Here is a 20,246-nt window from a genome sequence, read left to right on the forward strand (position 1 = left end):
TACACTTAGAGACAGACAACCAAGCACACTCACATTCACACCTACGGACAATTTAGAATCACTAATTGACCTCAACATGCTTTTGGACTGTGTGGGAGGAAGCCAGAGAACCCAGAGAGAACCCACGCTGCACGGGGAGAACATGCAAACTCTGAGCTACAACCAACAACCACGATTTTGCAATAATTCAGTGCACTTAGAGTTAATGTTGCCGTCAAAGCTGTTGGATCTTACACCACAGTGGAAACAAAAAGACTAAAAAGGCCGAATATGAAGCTTTTTCTGTAAGCCACCTTGCACCTGCCTTGTACCTGCAGTGGACGCCACCTAATGCAACACATCTTAAGTGCATATTTTCAAATAATGTTTTAATTAATCAATTTTTTACTCTGGGCTTTTTAGTTCTGGAGCAGTTGTCCACTTTACAAGACATCTAGGCCTACAAATCTGTTAATAAGTCAAAACCTTGCTTGAATCTCTTGTTTTGGAAATAAATGGGTCGATAATAACAAACTGGGTTGTTATTCTACTGTTACTGTACTCGTCAATGACAGAAATGATAAATACAGTGCAGTCAGGCTGCAAATGCATACAAAGTGCACATTATATATCTTCCACTTCCTTCTTTTAATTAACAGTAACACCAGCTGCAGTTGCTTATCCAACCTAAGCTGCAGCTGTGCTTATGAGGAATCCTCTATCAGCATCTCTACTCCTGGAGCAGGATTATTCCAAAAGCACAGCACCTCTATAAGTTTAACTCAGCTGTCTAAACTGTTATCTTCTCCTTGCTTCGAATATGGTAACGGCCACTGTTTTCGCTCCTCCCCCAGTCTTCTTTTTCTGCAATATACATGCATAAAATGGTATGTTCCATCTCTAATTTCCTGCAGTAATCATGGCTGAGCCTGGTGTTGTGAGACTGATCATCTGAGCCGGGCTGACCGACCGTGAAACTGTCTGGGGAGAGGCCCAAGCAAAAGGCCAAGTTTGCTTCTCTAGCCGGAGGTGTTTGCAGTGAGGGTGCATCATTCAGCTTTATTAGGTGCAAGGATTACACTGAATAGACACGTGGGATGAAAGAGGAAAAAAAAAAAAAAAAAAGACAGAGAGAGGGGAGAATAAAGAAGGAGAGAGAGGCGCGACTGCCATCCTAGCAACAGTTCCCTTAGCAACGCAATCTGTCTAGAGAGGAAAGAGGCCGGCACTGCTGACACACTGAAGGTTATCTCCCAGCATTCCCTTACACTTTCTCTCACACACACACACACACACAACGATGCCTTCTGGCCCAAAGCAGGCAGTCGTCGGTAATCACACCTTGATCACCCGAATCTGACATGGCGGTCACTTCAATAGGTCAGCGCACCGCAGCGTGCACAAGAGGACCTGACAGTTTATCGAAGCTGTCATCGTGTTCAACAAGTGCTGAGCCAGACTGAGGCTGCGCTATCAAAACAGAGCGGCGCGTGCAGGATGTGGGGCATGCTGCTGAACAGGCTGGATGGGATGAAGTGCAGGCTTTACCCCAGGGAGCACGCCGCCTCAATCTGGGCTGCACCGTGGGAGGCCTCGGTGTATTTATAGTCAGGAGGAGAGGCTCGCTATGCAATGCAACGGCCGCTTGTTTGTCAGATATTCATCTCCTCCTTATCCACATGAAACTTTTTTATTGGAGTTTGGAGGTCTGGCTCAAGGGGACAGTGGTTAGAGGCCATCATCGAGCTCTCTCATTACCTGACTGATGGCTGGAGGAGAAAATGATACGAGCTAAACTATTTGTCACTGAGGACAAGGGCTTCTAACCTCTCAGTGGCAGAGTACTCTCAGTCATCGGCTGTGACTGTAAAAGGATATTGGAAAAAACCGACACTGTGATACTTTGATTTTCAAGGATCTGAAAGTATAGGAATTTTCACCAGATGATGTGAATAACTATTCTGAAAGACTGGATCACTTTTGGATAATATGGACGATTTTGTAGGGGAGTGCATCAAAAATAAAAAGTATTTTTATAAAAGCTGAATAAGGCTGTATGGAAGTTTTATCATAAGGTGTAGCATTGGTAAAGACATTCAAAATATATAGATATCTTTTTTTTTTGGATGGCATTCAGATGTGGCTCTGTCATACAGAGCTTTGTTGGGTGAATGGTCAAACAAATCAGTCGTGTTGCAGCAACAACTGCAAGACATTCCAGAGGGCTGAACTACGAAGTGAGATTAATGGGTTAGCAGGTATGTTGAGCCTAAAGTCAGAGTTTTCAGTGTCACAAAGGTGACTCTCATTTAACCGGCTAGAGCTCCATGGCAACTGATGCTGTGGAGCTAACCCCTTCCGGAGCAGGTTATGTTCAGAGTTTCATATTTAAATCAGCTGTTAGAAGCGTCTCCCTTTAACCAAATTGTTTCCTGACAATTCTTTATGAGCAATGCAGACTGTCAGCTGAGGGAATATGCTGTATCTGCAAAACTTTTGAGCTGCGCTTTACCTCTAACACTGCATGACGCTGTGCAGTTACAGTATCGCACACTGTATGCAGTGTGTTGCCATAGGAACCTACATGTATGCAGTTGGTGATGAAGAAACTGCGTAACTATGCTTTTATATTTGGTCCTAATTTGCAGCCAAGTCTGTTTACACTGCTGGTACTACCTAAATGCACTTCAATACAAGATCATCTTTGAATATATGAAGTGTAAAGTTGAATAGGTTTAATGTGCAGCTGTCAGTTGGAAATAAGCAACTGCATTGATCATTAAAGTAATTATATTAGCACATGATTAACAGTTTTCTACCAACACTCCTGTCTGGCGTCATTTGCAACAGCAGAGCTGTTTAATGTCATAAATTAGGATATTCCTCATTGTTTTCATTAAAACAACCTGTTAACTGAAGCAGCTGCACAAGAACATTTCATTTTGTGCAGAAGAAGAGTCACGTGACGCGTCAAATGCCCCTTTTAATGTGAACGCGCAGAGTTTAAAGCAGAAAGTCTGAGTAGGCAAAGAAAGCTGAAAACCACCTCCGTGATACTGGTTACCTCTGACTGGGGCTTTATAGTTTCTGTGGAGCTAACTTACACAAAAAAAGCCTGGCTTTGTCAAACTTGCTTCATAGTGAAGCCCTCTGACATGCATGGTGTACATCTTTCTTTTCCATGTTTCTCTCCTGTTCCTCACTGGTTTTGCTGCTCACATGTGCAGCCTGCATATAAACACAAAACTCTGTGGCTTAGGAATAAAGCTAAAATAAAACTTATTGCATCCAAGAATCAGAGAATATAATGTTCTATCAGACAGTCTTCTCTTGCAGTCATGAATAAACGAGAACCATGTGAATTTTCTTTTTGTATCAGGCAGCAGAAACAAATCTCACTCTTACGCACGTCACAGTGTCGATGCTGATACGATATACTGTGCAGCTCTACACTGTACCGCGGCTCCTCAGGTACCAGCATCATCAGCATTTCACCTTAGACAGCAGAAAGCTGATGCATCATGTATAATAATTTACAGCTGGCTTTCCTCGGTCTCCACCTCTGCCGCAGCCTCAGTCAGCAAGGAGGGATTGTCTGTCTGCACGTCAGATTAGAAGACTAATGGACTTCAGCTGAACTTTTAGCTGTCAAGCTTTAAACCTTCATCAGGAGATGCAGCATTAAAAAGTCATTGTTGCAGCACCATGTTGCTGCTACCTTGAAGAAACCCTGCTCCCCTTTTCCTTAGAGCTATAAAATGTATTTGCTAGAGAAATTCCTTTGTATAAATGAGATGTGTTTCTTTTGTGGCAGCATTTTCACGTGTTTGTCTCTTGAGATGGAATCAGAAATAAGTGGTGTCCCCTGGAGTCAGTCAGTTTTCCACAGACAAATGAAATGAAAAGCAAAATAGTTATCAAGTCACAAAATAAGCTGTGTGTATAATCCTGCATTAATTCTTTACATTATGGTTTAGAATGCACCACAATGCTTCTGCCATAAACAGAGCAGGCAAAACGGTATTTTATCTTATTTTGTGCTGTTTAAATAATCACAGATTTTTGCTTGTGTTTATGTTAAAGGGATAGTTTGGTTTCTTTGAAGTAGTGATCTTGTCTACTTCTCCAGACGAGGGTCGTGACTGACTGTCATCTACTGTGGATAATACGCAGACAATGGACTTCATACAGCTTCAAAGAAACCAAACAATCCCTTTAATAGAGGTGATTTTTGCAACACATAAAGTGTGCACAAATAAAGATGCAAACACAGTGAGGCCTTTCTGAACACACCCTGTATGAGCAATTATGACCTGTGGGCTTATAAAAAAAAAAAAGATTTATTAATATCATCGTAACTCCTATATCTATAATATGGGTGTACATATGTGTGGCAATCCAAGCTGTACCTTACAGTACACCTCTCTGATCTCCATGTGCTGATGGTAAGAAGCTTGACAGTTAAACATTTTGCAAAGAAAAACTGCTGTCTTCTTCTACTTTAATAACATTTATGCACGTACAGTGGAGCTCAAGCTGTTACATGGCCACTGTAATAAAATCGAACTTTTTCGGTGCCGTCCAACAGATTTTGGACAGACTACTTAAAATAAACCTTAAACTTAAACATGGCTGGTGTAGACAGAGTAGAAAAGGCCTCCTGCAGCTTTTAAGACACGTTCCTGTGCGCACTCATCTCCTTGCTTTAGATTTGTTGACACTTTATGTCTGATCACATTAACTTCTACACAGTTTCTACCTTTCTTCCAGGGCTGCACAGTGAGGTCATGTCCAGTGTGGATATCTGGGGTTTTTATCAGCCTGACAGGATTCAAAGGAGGCAGACAGGTGATGTCACAAAAATCAGCAGGGAGGAGGTCAGGGTGGACGGATGGGCTCTCAAAACATTGGACTGTTACATGGGAGACTGCTGTTTGTTGTTCTATAACCTTAACTGCACAATAATGAAGGCTCTCTACTTCAACCAAGACACAGATCTTTCCCTAATAACAATGCTTTTGTGCCTAAAAAGCAAATTAAAAAATATATATATTGTGTATTTCCTGCTGCTGAAAGGGACTATAAACTGCATAGTTGGATTTAGCCACCGTGAAGTTTGTGGAACACCGTTTTGAAGCATCGTGTTTAGAATTTGGCCATCAGCATCGACACTGAAACCAGATGTAATGAGTGAGGGGTAGCTCTGAACCCTTTACACTCCTAAATTGTAGCAACTTGTCAATTACTAACACTGCTTTGTTGTCTATTTTCCACCAAGCGGGACCATCATTCAATAAAGGCATATCATTCTGGATTGAAGAAAACTTTAAACTAGAGATTAAGACCATAAACGTGTCAGGAAAGTGTTAACTGAGGTACCAGATCAAGTGACTTCTGAGTTTAGGGACATACAGTTACATTTAATTCTGATAGCATGACAATAGCCATGTTTACATAATGTATTTTTATGTATATTTTGAAGAACTACATGACAACAAGTTACTTGAAATGGTAAAATTTAAAAAATATATAATTTTTTTACTCACTTAAGGTAGTTTTGGACTTTTTGTGACATTGGGAACATTAAAGTCACATGTCTAATTACCTCTTTCTGTTGTCTCCGGACAACAAGAAAGAATAACTACAACTCTACTGATTTAAAACAATTCCTGAAGACTTTGAAGACTCCTCTCCAGTTTTCTTTGCTTTCTTTTTTTGGGGGGGGATGGCAAACATCTGGTCATGTGGCTTGTCTGACTCTGAATATTTATTTTATTATTTTTTGAGAGATTTCAGTCTGTTTCAAATTTACCGGATAATTATACATAATATATAACAAACACAAAGAAGACAGATTCAACATATCAATACAAATGTATAGTTTATCTCTGTCATTGTTCTCTATTCTTCATTATCCAATTAAACATACTCCCTCTTTCCACATCCTGCTTCTAAATGATAGTCTCTCATATTGAAGATATATCTACTGTAACGTTGGTGAGTGTCAGTGGTATTTTGTGCCACCTACAGCTCAGTTCATCTTTTAGTTTAATTTGTGCAGCACCTTCTTCCTGCCCATAAACACACAGAGCAGGAAAATTCCTCCTGCCTCATGCAGAATTTAATGGGACCCTCTGCCAGTTAAAAACAAATATGAATTTTTAAAGAGCATAGAGGGACTTGATGTGAGCGCCTTAGAAAAGTCAGCTTTCCAAAAAAAAAAAAAAAAGAAAGAAAGAAAACGCAATCTTTGAAGGTAGAGGGAAAATATTAGTTACAATGCCCCTCCATCAGGGAGGACAACATTTTAAACTGTCATAGCTCAGTCTATATTCAGGTTCAAGTTTAATTTCCAGCTGAGATTTCCCATGGACCTTTAATGTCACATGGGCCTTCAGTCCATCCCACAGTTCACATTTGGCCAACTAGTCTTCATCACTGTAAAGTAATGAATGGTGGAAATGGTTCACCTTGACCCATATTAGGTACTTGCTGGAAAAAAAAAAAATCTTCAGGCATGTTCGCTGAGTCCTGCCGGAAGAAATCCAGCAGAGTAATGAGGGAAATGTCACGCTGTCCTTCATGGTCTCATCACCACAGACATTTACACATTTTATATATTAGAGCGTGGAGCGGATATTACCAGTGAGCAGTGTAGTGAATTAAAAAATGACATAGGGGCAGCTGTATGGAGTCACTATTTCCCTCTTTGTTGTGTAGATTTAGATATATGAGCGTAGGTTATTAGTTTTGATTGCAAATACAGAGGACTTGCCAAACCAACAATCTTGAAAACAAGTGTTTCAGGCTTGGACAGACTTCAGATTCATTACCTTGTTGTGGAAATATGTTCGAGCCTTCCATTAGCTGATGAAATGCTGTCAACATGTAAGGTCTGAATTATTAAAAAGGCCAACAGTGGAATGGAAATATACCTTAAAGAGGCTCTTCAGATGCCAAAAATATGGGACTGATTTCCATATGAGAAAGATGACACAAAAGGAACAATGACAGTCTGATTAATGCAGTGGGGCAAAAAGCACAACATTTAGCTCTTCGTTGAGCAAAAGTATATAAAGTGCAGTACTTTGAAACCTAAAGTAACTCTCAGGTACTTCTAAAAGATTTTGGTTAATTTCAGTCTGCTGTATTTCCTGTTAATGTGTCTGTTGCGTCTTGTGGGACATGCCAGTAATGAGAAGTCGCAGAAAACAGCTTGTAATGGGAATTTAGTGGGGCAATTAGCATGAGCTCCTTGCAGCTTTCCAAAGATTTCTTACATTAATCATTGAAATTTTTGTTTTCAGTCTGACCAAAGTTAAACACAGAAATTAGATGCCTGAAAAGAAGATTCTGCATCAGATCTCCAGCCATTGACTGTCACTGTAGAGATGGAGGCAGAAGGACTTCAGGATGTCCTGAAAGACAGTGTACATCTGGAAACTGATGGTGTTTCTGCTCTTACTGAGGAGGAAAACTATTGCTGCAAAGAGTGAGACCTTGGAAAATCTTAGAGAGTGATCCCTGCTGTGGAACTTATGAATCCGGTCCGATAAACATCCTGGAGATGGTGTTTCACCTCCTCAACATCACCTGGAAGAAAAGACCTGTCAGAGCAAATGCTCAGGTCAGTAAAAGCTAAGGCAGTCAGAAATACGTCTGCTCTGTACGACTTCTGTGTTTTCTTTCAGTCAGACTGAAAACAAATGTTTAAAATGAGTCATGTAAAAATCAAAATCTGCTCTCTTCAGAAAGCTGCAGGGAGCTCTTCCTGTTTGCCCTGTTAAACACTGTTTCCCTGAATCTGTACCGTGGAAGTGAAGACAGCAGAGTTAACGTGACCCGTACAGTCACAATAGCCACATCAACAGGTACACAGCAGGTTAAAGTACAGTTAATGTCCACTGCAAACTGCAAAAGTGACATGAAAAAAAGGTATCTTTACATCTTTAGTTAGTTAATGTTGTTGCTACCTCATTGTCAACTCTCTTGAAGATGGAAATAAAGCAACTGTTTGTGGATCAGCACTTACGTTGATATATAAATAAATGCACCCTGAATTGAACTGAAATCAAAAGGAATAGTATGCAATTTAAATCCAATACACTTTCTGCCAAAAGTAGAGGATATATATTTATTATAGAATAACATTAGCTGTTCTTTCTGTGTGTGCTTACAGTATATGTGGTGTACACTGCCTTGGCTCAGATCCCCACTACACTATCCTTGTCAATTGGCAACTGGGAATATTTGTGTTTGTGTACAGGATGGCTCTATGAATGAATTCATGTTTTCCAGAGGATTGGGTAAATTCTGAGAACACTGGTACCATTTATCATTATTATTATTATTACTATTTTATAGTGGATGCTTTTTGTGCAGCACGACCAGCAAACGCTCCTGTTTTCAAACCAAAACCTGCAGTAAGAAGTCAGTTTCAACACCACTAGGCTCTGATATTTTGCTCATAAACACAGATGAGACTCACATTCTCTCTTCTTACACAGCAACTGTTACAGCAGGAGGAAGGTTAGGGTCTTTAGTCGGCTCTATGGTTCTGATGGCTGATAAAAATAATCCAAATAACTGAATCTTATCAGCTTCCAAAAGTTTCTTTTGCTTTATTTATGAGAAAATGAAATCCGCTTCCATGTCTATAAGGCTGGAACTGCTCTCTGTTTTGGTCTGCTATCCTGATTGTTAGTGTCCTAACCCCATTCATTTGGGGTGGTGAGGCTTTTTAAGGAGCACTAGCATTTGTTTGGCTGTTGAGCTAAAATATCAACAAACTTTATCAAAAAATGGCTGATTTCTTCTTTAAGTTTTTGTAGCTTTACATGTCTGAGCTGCGGTGCTTGTATTAATTCAGGAATCACAAAAATACCAAGTGAGCTCATTTTTGCTCCACTGAACCACTTTGTAGTAAATGTGGAATCAAGAATGTAGATTTTTCCACATTTCTGAAACATGTGAGGCTGTTTTTAGACACAAAACTGGGTTTAAATGCTACCAGACATTCCCACAACAACTTTCAAATCACTAATTGTTAAAGTTATTTCCAATTTAAGATTCTTCTCTGTTTTAGATAATTGCCAACTTAATATTTTCTCATCTTGTGTATTATTTTACTCTTTTCTTTATAGCCCGAACAATTGATGATTGAACAATAGATAGAAAGATTACAGATATTTATGAGAAGCATTAGTGAAAAGACCTGATATCAAGTGTTCTACAGCTATAAATAAATAAAATCTGTTGAATTTTTAACAGTAAACAACCAGCACAACGTCCACGTAATATGACAGACTACTCATCTCTTACTGGCACAAACATTTCATTCTCTGTAAGTGCTACAATATCTGCCTCTCCAGGCCAGATTGAGGAAGGACATAACTTCAGCCTTGGCACATACTGCTGGCCACTTCCCTGTCGCTGTAAAAATCACTGCAAATGTTGGGCCATACAAACCGCTGAATGTCTGATGACGCTGGACAGATGACCTGCAGTGATCAAACGCCACCCGGAGCTCATTAATATAAATGTTCCTGCAAGGACATCCATCTCACCCCTGTGATTGATTCTTTAAAGCAGGATTTGTTCTCATCGGAGAATATATTCAGCTCTCTTGCTCTCACACACATATAAACAGAGGAGTATACATCTATCTTCATTTCTAATGAAGCTTGTATTGAAGTGGATGTGACAGCGGAGAGGAGGAGAGGAGAGTGGAGCGGAATAACTTAAGAACAAGACGGTAAAAACCTTGGGATTCAACGTCAGGTAGCATTAGACAAAACTTTTCACTTAGCTTAAAAGACACGGCCGCATCTTAAATCTGCTTTTGCTACTACGGCTTTTGCATTGTCTGAAGAACAAAGCAAAGGAAAGCTACCTAAAGCTGATTGTGGATACCAGATATAAAGAGAAGTAGTAGATTAGTACGCAAATTTTCTGTTTGTACATACAGTAGATTTCATTTGACCCATGAGATTAGAAATATTTTGGCTACAAAAACAGACAGAAACGTGATTAAAAAGATTAAATTTTTGTTTTCATTACTTTTTGGCATTATGTAATACGCCTGTTTACACACACAGAGGACCTGATGGTGGATTTGAGGACAGCGTGTCAGCGTGAGGTCTTACCTAGAGGCATCAAAGCTGTCGTAGGAGCCCACAGTGTAGTGTCTGAAGAGCTTCCGCCTGTCAGCTCGGTCCGCTCGGGAATCTGCCAAATAACAGCAGAATGAGATCAATATCCACATCCCATCTGTAACACTTTACAAATCAGTGATGGCTGTTAGGAGGGCAGCAGTCCTGTGGAATAAAAAAAAGAAAAGTTTGGCAAATAGCACTCTAAAACTGAGCTGCCTGTGCTGCATCCTCAGGATTAAAACCAAAACACAGCAGGACATTTGAACTCATTTAAACGAGTCACACCTGTTTTCATGTGATCTGTGGATTTCAGTGTCTGTCAGAGCTTTAAGGAGACTCTCAGTAAAAACGTAATACAAGAACTTCTCAAAAATCTTCACATGAAATAAAACTAATTTTAAATTAGTGTGCCACATGTTTCGCTCCCCTTCTGCCTTCTTTGACAACAATACTTGTAGTGGGTGGCTGTGGCTCAGGTGGTAGAGCGGGTTGTCCGATGGGGCGGTTCGATCCCCGGCCCCTCCACAGTCGAAGTGTCCTTGGGCAAAACACTGAACCTGAAGTTGCTCCCAAAGGCAGGCAGCACCTTGCATGGCAGCTCTGTCACCATTGGTGTATGAATGTGTGTGAATGGGTGAATGAGAAACACATTGTAAAGCGCTTTGGACAAAAGTGCTATATAAGTGCAGACCATTTGCCATTACAGGTGAGACTGAACTGTCCTCCCAACTCTGTACCCGGAAAAACATCTAATTTTCTGCAGCAAGTAGCCAGGTCCCAGTAGCCAGCAAAGACCAACCCAGTGTAGCCCCTGTTAGCTGTTTTCATGGTAAATAAGCTGATGCCAATTACATCAAAATGTTATATTATCAGCCCGATTAATCAGATAACAAGTTGTCACTAATCTCCATGACAACAGAGCAAACTCCATCCAGTGATGATGCCTATAAAACACAAATGAGAGCCTCAGAAAATGTTAGAACTCAACTCACATGTCACCAGATTCATCCTTATGACTACTGAGAAAAATCCATCCACTCTGGAAAAACTACAACCTTAATGTAGGATTGTTTTTGTCAAAATAATACACCCAAGGTCAAGAATGAATTCTAATGCTGAAGAAAATATTTAACGTTACTGAATTTCCAAGAAACATATTTTTACTGTCATTAGTTTTTAATATTGTTCTTATTTTTTGTTTTAGTTTTCTTTCTCTATTTTTGCATTCATACTTGGAGCTAAGAGACAGACCACGATCTTGAATTTAGCAGAAAACTCTGTCAGTCCTCAGTGCCACAGTCGGATCCTCCATTCTGACCTCCTCTCTAGGTCACACTGTCATTATTCAAAGAGCCACAAGAGGTCTTTGTCATGTAAATGCAAACTCAATATGATGTGAACATATGGTGCCTTTTACCTGATGAAGACAATCTGTGTGCCTCTCTCATTGTCCAGCCCTGTGATAAAATCAGTATCTGCAGTTTTCATTGCTTTGGATCATCGTTAATGAGCTTTATGGGAAAAAGAAACGCCTTTTCTGAATGAGTTTTGACGTAGCGAATATTTTACTCACATGACTGATCAGCTGATTCTGCTTCTAGAGACCCTGTGCAGCATGAAACATGGCCGACACCATGAATCATTACAACTTAACCAACTAAAACAATTCCTGCAGACCTCTCTTCAATTTTCTCTTGCAAATGGACACATTTTGTTAGTTTCTGTTCTTCTTTGAGGATTAAAAAAAACCCAAAAAATTAGCAACTGGCAAACAACTAGTTTGATATCTGTCTTCTTCTACTCTTTCTATTACAGTCATGTCTAACCTAGCCTATGGCACAACCTTCTGATGACAATACACAACCTAGTTTACTGAGTCAAAAGCAGTTAGTGGAAACAAGTCTAATTTAAAGTTCTGTTTTTACATTTTTTTGCAACACTCCAAATTTGTTCGACACCATTACAGAAACGTAACTTATGCCACACAGGAATCATGACATCAAAGCTGCATTGATTTATTTTTTTAAGGCACTTGGGGGCAGCAAAACAAACTGTAAACAAGTTTTTCAGAAAAACATTCAATCCAAAAATGCCAATATTTAGTCCCCTTTTAGCTCTGCTTTGGTCTCCACCAGCTCCAGAAAAAAATAACATCTGGCTCTTTAGCTGCTAGAAGTTCCATTTCTTTGACTGGCTAGTGTCTAGCTTTAAGTAGAAAAACAAAAGTATGCAAACAGCTAAATCTGTAGCTACAAAATATTCATTAGTGCAGCTTTAAACGCTTGAACCTGACCCTGTAAGACCATACAAATGCCCAGATACACAATCTTTGTAATTACTGGAAGCTACTAATTTCCAACAAATCCTCTAATCCTCTCAAAAACAAAAACAAAAAAGCCCAACACACAGCTGTAATGGTTTTATACACAACTGAGATCTACAGTAAATATCATGTTTTCTAAATACTTGTGATAGACGTGCAGAACATGTGTTTTCACTGGTTTTAACTCAGTTGTCTGCTTTATTTAGTACTTCAGACATTACTAAGAATGACTGCATGCCCCCAATGGCCCCTTGAGACTCAAATCAAGGTTGGTTGAATGAATAAATGAACATGTACAGGGCACGTGAACTGATAAAACTGTACTCACAGCATCTTTTTGTACGAGTCATATGTTAGAGTTTAATTTAAGTTTAAAGAAACTCAGACCAGTGTTTAAACAAAGATCCAGAGGGTGGCAATATTGGCTAATAAATGCTGAAATAAAATAACTGACAGTTTAATCTAATCCAATCCAATCTAATCCACAAAAAAGTTTGTGACATTGTGAACGTGTACAAGTTAAATACAGGACAAATTCAATCAAATGTAATCATTAAGATGAACTTAAGATGATCTAAATGTTTTCTCAGTCCTTCTCAGGCCTCGGAGCTGCCTTATCTGTCCATCACTTGTGCTATAAACTGTTTATTGTACTTTTATAGACTAAAAGCTGAATTTTAATAATAAAAAAGTGCATTCTGGACACAAACACATGACCTCCAGAGGGAAGATTCCTCCCCTCTTAGTCAGCCTCATCTACTGGCCCGACTCAGCAGCATCTCCTCCCCCCTTTTTTCCCTCCCTCTCCTCCCTTTCCTTCACAGACTCTCTCACACCAGCTGTCACACTTTCACAGAAACTCCATCTCCTCTGATCCGGCTTAGATCTTGTCATCTTTGCAGGAACATTTTATTTCTCTCTGCCTGATTCTATGTCCACAGTGTCAGATTGGAGGAGGGAGGATGTGGCTTGAAGGAGATGATCGGCTGATAAGAGATGTATTTGAAAAAAAAAGAAAAGAAAGGAAAAGAAAGGAAAGAGGGGTGGGTGTGGGGTTACAACCTTGTTTTGTTGCAGGAAAAGAAAGAAAACAGAGATAATGTGTGTGACAAGGGATTGGACAGAAGAGAGAATAGGATATTCACAGCATAGTCACACTCCATAGCAACTGCTGTCTGACTGCGGCCAGCTGGTTTCTATGGTCACAGATCAATAGAGATGGTGCAGCCAATTGTATGTGTGTGTGTGTGTGTGTGTGTGTGTGTGTGTGTAGGTGTGTGTGTGCGCGCGCATATGCATAACTGATAAGAACATAAAGTAATTTGTGTGTTGTGTTAAAATATGCACCAGCGTCTCTATTTGTGTTGTTGTTTTGCCAGCTGTTTACACTGCAAACATGTGTGCAACTGTGTGTGTGTGTGTGTGTGTACGTGTGTGTGTGTGTGTGTGCGGCAGCTGGTCCTCCCTGGATTTCCCCCTCCAGGCCTATATTTTATTTTTCCCTTCTCACTTTCTCCGGTCGCTTCTCACTTTACGGCGCGAGGGAGAGACGTGCGAATGAGATGGAGAGCCTCATTTCGAAGCATCGTTCCCGACTGTACGCTGCCGCACAGCTGTAACTGGAATTATAACGCACGCTGCTGTATTATTTTGTCGACTTAAGAGTTCGGTTTGGCTCAGATTATGTGATTTGCTTTTTTTTTTTCCTTACATAATCACAGCAATCCATCTCCAGCTCCAGCGTGTCTTATCTCTGCTTTCTGTTGATTGTCTTTCTTGCACTTAAGAAAAAAAAAAACAAAACAACTCTTGTAAAAGTAGAAAATGAAGCCGCTAGGATTTTTGCAGCTGCCAACAAAAAAAAACAACAAAAAAAAACAAGAGCACATCACACTAATTCTGGCTGGCAGTTACTTTTAGGATTGATTTTGAAATAAAGCCCAGATGTGGTTGGCACAGCGCTGCATCTCAGGCCTGTTAACTGCACATACCCCAGCCTGGTCTATGAGCTCCACACATGCAGCTTTTCTGACTGTTCCTAAAAAACAAAGAAGACTAATACGTTTACATTATGAACACATAATTTCTGCAATGTTGACTGTGTTTTAGGACCCCTAAAATGGAGACTTTTGAAAACACTACTGAGGTCATTTCAGTTTAAAGACGATGACGAAAGACACCAATATTTCACTTTCAGATTTGGATTTACTGTCACTATGTGTTGCTCTGTTGGTAGAAATACTCTCATGATTCCTGTTTCTTATAATAGTAATAAAAATTAGTAGAGAGGCAGAATGAGGGCTTATTTATAACATGTCATTGGCTTACTGTGAATGACCCCTTATAACTCAACCTATAGTAAGACATTGTAAAAACTCCTTCATCACATTCCTCTTCCTATAACGTCATTACTCAGCAGATTTCAAAACAGATCTTTTAACCCCAGTCATGTTAGACACATGTCCCAAACCTAAACATTTGTAAACATATTAGAAACTGATCATGCATACAAATAAATGACAACATAAAAGCCTATAATTTGCTTTATCTTCACAGGTCTCTGATTTGTCACACCAAACACGACCCTTGTCCAATATAAAACAAATACAAAAATTTTGACCAGCAGTTGTTAATTCAGCATTGACAATGAATTACAGACATTGTCGATCTTGTTGTGTTTTACTATATAGACAGTCAAATAAACTATTAAACATTAAACGAAGAATCCACAATTCGGATTATGAATCGGGCTGCAAGGTGGAGCAGTGTGTAGCACTGTGTAGCACTGTGTAGCACTGTGTAGCACTGTTGCCTCACAGCTAGAAGGTCGCCGGTTTATGACAAAGTGAGGACACCTGGGATCTTTCTGTGTGGAGTTTGCATGTTCTCCCCATGCAGCGTGGGTTCTCTCCGGGTTCTCCGGCTTCCTCCCACACAGTCCAAAAACATGTTGAGGTTAATTGGTGATTCTAAAATGTCCGTAGGTGTGAATGTGAGTGTGCTTGGTTGTCTGTCTCTAAGTGTAGCCCTGTGATAGACTGGTGACCTGTCCAGGGTGTCCCCTGCCTTCACCCTAAATCAGCTGGGATAGACTCCAGGTGACCCTAGTGAAGATTGCTGATACGTATTAACTAACAATGACTGATGCTCGTGTGTACTTTTGTATTATACCACATGTGTGTATTTTTTATGATTTCCATGAACTGATGCTGCAACACTACAGTTACCGATAACCAGTTTTATCACATCATGTTGAAAAGCTGTTAAACTTGGCTGTTGGGACCAGAACATGAAAGCAGCATGTTCTTATGAAGTCCTTGAATGGCAGACACACGTAGAGGGACAGGAAAAACTTTATGGATGTTTTGACAGTCTGATGGCTGGTACACCACTAAGACCAGGTATCTGTTTTGACAGGAAACCTAGGCATGGCAGCGACAGAGTGATGGCAGTTTTACTGTAGGCTCCTATGGTGTCTGTGATAACTTACAGATGCTGGAGCGCTCATCGGATGCACTGCAATGTTGACCTAAGATAAATGTTGCTCATAAGCGTTCCAACCGAGCCACGACACTGTATTTGTAGTTTAATAAACATCTTCCCGGATGATTATGTTTTTTATTGTTTGGGGTTTATCCAGTTTTCCTCCCGTTCTGCTGGGCTGAGGTAAACAGTGAACTCAGTCTGTATGTCCTGGAGCTGTGAGGAGGTGGTCCATGAGTTTATATAAGCACATCAGCTGGGATAAACTAGGATGGTGTTCATACATCCCAGTTAAACTTTTTCGTGGCTTTTATAATGTTTCAGTGTGCTTTTTTTTGGAGTAATGGTGGTCAAGTGTTACTGACCACAAGGTTGGGAGTTTAAGCCTCAGCAACACTGTTGAGCCCGTGAGCAAGGTGTCATAATGTGACTGAACCAGAGGTGAGATATGTGACAAAAACAATGTCCCCTTGCAAGATCAATAAAGTATATGAAAAACAAACAAAAAAGTGACCCATTTCACTCCAGTGAGCAGTAATGACTTAATGTCAGAGCATTTTAAGTCGGCACAAAAACCACAAACCACAACGTCGCCAACTAATCAACAATTAACTTTATTGGTAACTAATTTGATCATCAAATTTAGTTGATTAATCATTGCACTCCCACCGGCAACTGTTGTGCAGTTAAAGAAATCTCCTGTAGTATTTTCTTCAATTTGTATGCCTGGTGTAAGTGAATGGTGGTCATGTGATTTGTGTTTTTAGGTGTGTTAGTACGCATCAAGGTTAAATCTGAAATGAAGCTAAAAAGCTCGTCTTTTTTTGTTTTAGCCAACAGCTTTTCAAAATGGAAACTTACTGGTGTGAAGGAAAATTCTGAATTGGAACACATGATCTTGTTTTCCAAAACATTTCTTGAAACCCTGATTAGGACAGTTCACCACTTTAGTTTATTCATTTTTACAGACAAGACTTTCAAGGATTTTGTTATCCTTTTTTGTTTTTGTTCTTTTGTAATCATTTTTTTCCCCTTCTATGGTGAATTTTGTTTCTATTCTTTGATCTATCCTTGTTTTCGGTGTTATACACAATGTATTCTCTGTATTGCACTTTGTACTTCTGACTATTCTTCAGCAGTGGACCTTTCAAAGAGTCATGTCATTCCAACACATTAAAACTGCCATTCGACTCTGTAACATCTTTTACAGTCCAATCAGATCAGCTGTAGAGTCCAATTACTGAAATAATTACCAGCCCCGAGGCCAGCTGATGCCTTTTGATGACAAATAAACACAACTAACGTGTGATGCAACAGATTTACTGTCACACGTTGTGCATCTCAAAAACACCTTCAGTCAAGTTTATGATTGAGCTACTTGACACTGTTTTTTTTTTTTGGTGTCAGCTGTGAAGGTGCAGAATGAGACATCACATGGGGATGATAAGAACACATTAATCTTCTGGGGGGATTAAGGCAGAGTATGGTTTCTTTGAGGTTAAATGAAGTACTTATCCATAGTTAATGTGTTAACTACAGTAAATGGCAGTCGGCTGGCAGTCTCCCGGTTTACAAAAGAAGACAAGAGGACCTACACAGAGGCTCAACAGTGAACTGCTGTGGATGGGGTCAGCATCAAACCTATTCTAACCACCTAAAAACAGCCCAAGCTAAAATGTATATATCCTGTTAAAGAGGATCTGCTTTTTTGGGTTTCTCCATATTCATCAGTGTTTGTTGTGCATGTAAAATGTCTGCAAACCCAACGGGAGTTATTCTCTTCCACAGAAAACACTGCCCACAAATGCCTCGTCTGAAGTCCAGGCTTTTCTTCCGTTACTTGTCTACATCACAGTGTAACACATCTGCATAAAACCTAACTAACAGTAAGTTTGCCCTCAGCTGTCTTGCAGTCCAGCAATATTTCCTGAGTAGAGCAACTTCTGCTCTTGCTGCATCACATACTCATGAGATGTCTGGCTACTAACCAAACTCTCATTAGGCCACCAGTCCAATCACAGCAAACTGGACTTTTCTGTCGGAGCAGTCTGAAAGAGGCAGCAGCTAAAACAGAGCATTTCAGAAAGAGATGCAACAATGTACAGTATAAGAAAAATGTGTGTTTGAACATTAAAGCGGGTAAACATATTCCAGGAGAACCCAGAGATAAAATTTCTAAACCTGTAAATGTGCTGAATATGAGCTCTTTAAAACATACTGTTGTCCTGAGTTCTAATTCACAAGAGTGCAAAGCTAAAGTGGTGGAGTGCTCTTTCAACAATATCCGACAAATGACTGCTCTACTAGCCTCAATCTGCCATTGATCATAACGTGTGAGTAGCTGATGAATGTGTTTGCCCTTCGACACACAAACTTCTGAGCTGTCATGTTTTGAAAATACTGCTGAGGAAATTTGATTGATCTTTCTTTTCAGCTTCTATCATTAATCATGTATGATAAACTGCATAAAAGCACTTGCTGTAGTAGTCAGGCTTTTCCGTGCGCTCAGAGGGGCAGCTCAGTTTCACACAATAAAGCTTTCACCTAAACCTGCAGCGTCTGCTTCCTGGTCTGAGAGGCTGATGCCCCCTGACACTATTATTCCTGCATCATCACCGAGCTGTGTGTGTGTGTGTGTGTGTGTTTGTGTGAGTGCAGGCTCTGAGTTTCCTCGCGTGTTTCCCATGAATCGCTCCTCAAGTGCTCTCGAGGGTCCAAACCTGAACCTCGACAAAGCATGTCTAAGCAGGGCTTAATCCTGCTGCACCACATCTATTGAATTAGAGGGATTAGAAGCTAAAGGTGTTTAAGTTAAATCAGCGTGTTTGTGAGTCTGGATGTGGGTTGTGGGGATGAAAAGGTGAGATGCTGATAGGCTGAAGATGAGTATTGTTGCAAACATCTTAACACTACACAGAAATGTCAGATATTTTGAACTATAAAGCAATTTGTTGGGTATTTTTACGACACTCAGATGTGAGATATCAGATACCGGCTGCTCAAACTGCACAACATAAATAGGTGGATACATAATGACTGTTAAAATTCAAGTTCTACCTGCTGTATTTCCCACTAGGTTATTACATCTCAAATCATCAGGGACATTCTGCTCAGTCATCTTGGATTTGCTTGAAACTTTTTTTTTACCATAATCTATGAATATTTAAAATGGTATCTGTGAAATTTTAGACTGACATCAAATGTTGAAAGTGGGTCAACATTTATTTATTTATTTATTTTTTAAATGTATCTTATAAAGGATTTGATATATCAGGCTAAAATTTTGCAAAAATCTTTCTAAATATCTTTACTTTGTTTTATAAGAAGTTCAGGCAAATCTGAGAAAGAACTTGTTTAAAGATTTTTGACCCATTAATGTGACTTTTGTGTCTTGATGGGTCACATTAACTTGTGTGACTCTTTACCTCCTTCGTAGAGATTCTGGGATACTAGGAGCCCCAAAACCACCCTGTTGTTTGCCAGATTTTTTATTTATTTTTTTATTCTGATTGAAAGGAAACACAGAAACTAGCCGATTGGAACAAATACTTTGCCAGTTGCATTTGGGATCTCCATGCAGGGATACTTGCGAGCTGACCTAATTACCTTCATATTAATCTGTGCACAAAACATTTGGAGTCAGCTGAGGTACAGTGGACATCTGATCAGGATGCCTCCTGGGCGTTTTACTTTGGAGGTTTTCTGGGCAACTGGGAGGAAACCCCGGGGTCGACACAGAACTCACTAGACGGATTATGTAACTCATCTGGCCTCACTATCCCCCAGGACAAACTGGAAAACGTGACTAGGGAGAGCGACACCTGGAATTCCCTTTTGAGTCTGTTGAACCCAGAAAAGGATAAGAAAATGGATTGATGGATGAATGAAAGACAACAAAACGTCCTGGAAGTCAGCACACTTGTGGAAACTGGTGGTGTTCCTTCGCTCATTGCTCTGCTGCTCACTGAGGAGAAAAATTGCAAATATTGCAGATCTTGGGACCTGCTAATGGCAGACTGGGAAACTCTCCATGGACAAGAGGAATAGCAGCTGTGAAGCTAGAACTAATAAATCTGCAGCTTTGATAAACATCCTGAAGACGATGTTTCCCCTCACAAACACCAACTGGAAGAAAAGACGACAACACTCAGCTCTCTAAACTGTAGGTAGAAGCTAATACAGTTAACTAAATGTCCATCCAGTCAGACTGAAATGAACGTTTGAATCGATTCATCTAAAATTCTGCTTTCTTTGAAAAGCTGCAGGGAGCTCATGCTAATTGCTCCCCACTGTTTCCCTGAATCTCT

The 20,246-nt window shown here is 40.0% G+C and overlaps 1 protein-coding gene across 1 annotated transcript in view; it reads right to left on the reverse strand.

Moving 5' to 3' along the window:
* shank2b (SH3 and multiple ankyrin repeat domains 2b) overlaps positions 1–20,246 on the reverse strand; it is a 174,064-nt gene that overhangs the window by 70,535 nt on the left and 83,283 nt on the right. The window contains exon 7 of the mRNA XM_008299526.1: positions 10,125–10,206. Within this exon, the coding sequence (XP_008297748.1) occupies positions 10,125–10,206 (82 nt within the window). The remainder of the gene's footprint in view (positions 1–10,124; positions 10,207–20,246) is intronic.

Source organism: Stegastes partitus, unplaced genomic scaffold, assembly GCF_000690725.1.
Source record: "Stegastes partitus isolate 25-593 unplaced genomic scaffold, Stegastes_partitus-1.0.2 Scaffold1429, whole genome shotgun sequence".
NCBI classification, from domain to species: Eukaryota; Metazoa; Chordata; class Actinopteri; family Pomacentridae; genus Stegastes; species Stegastes partitus.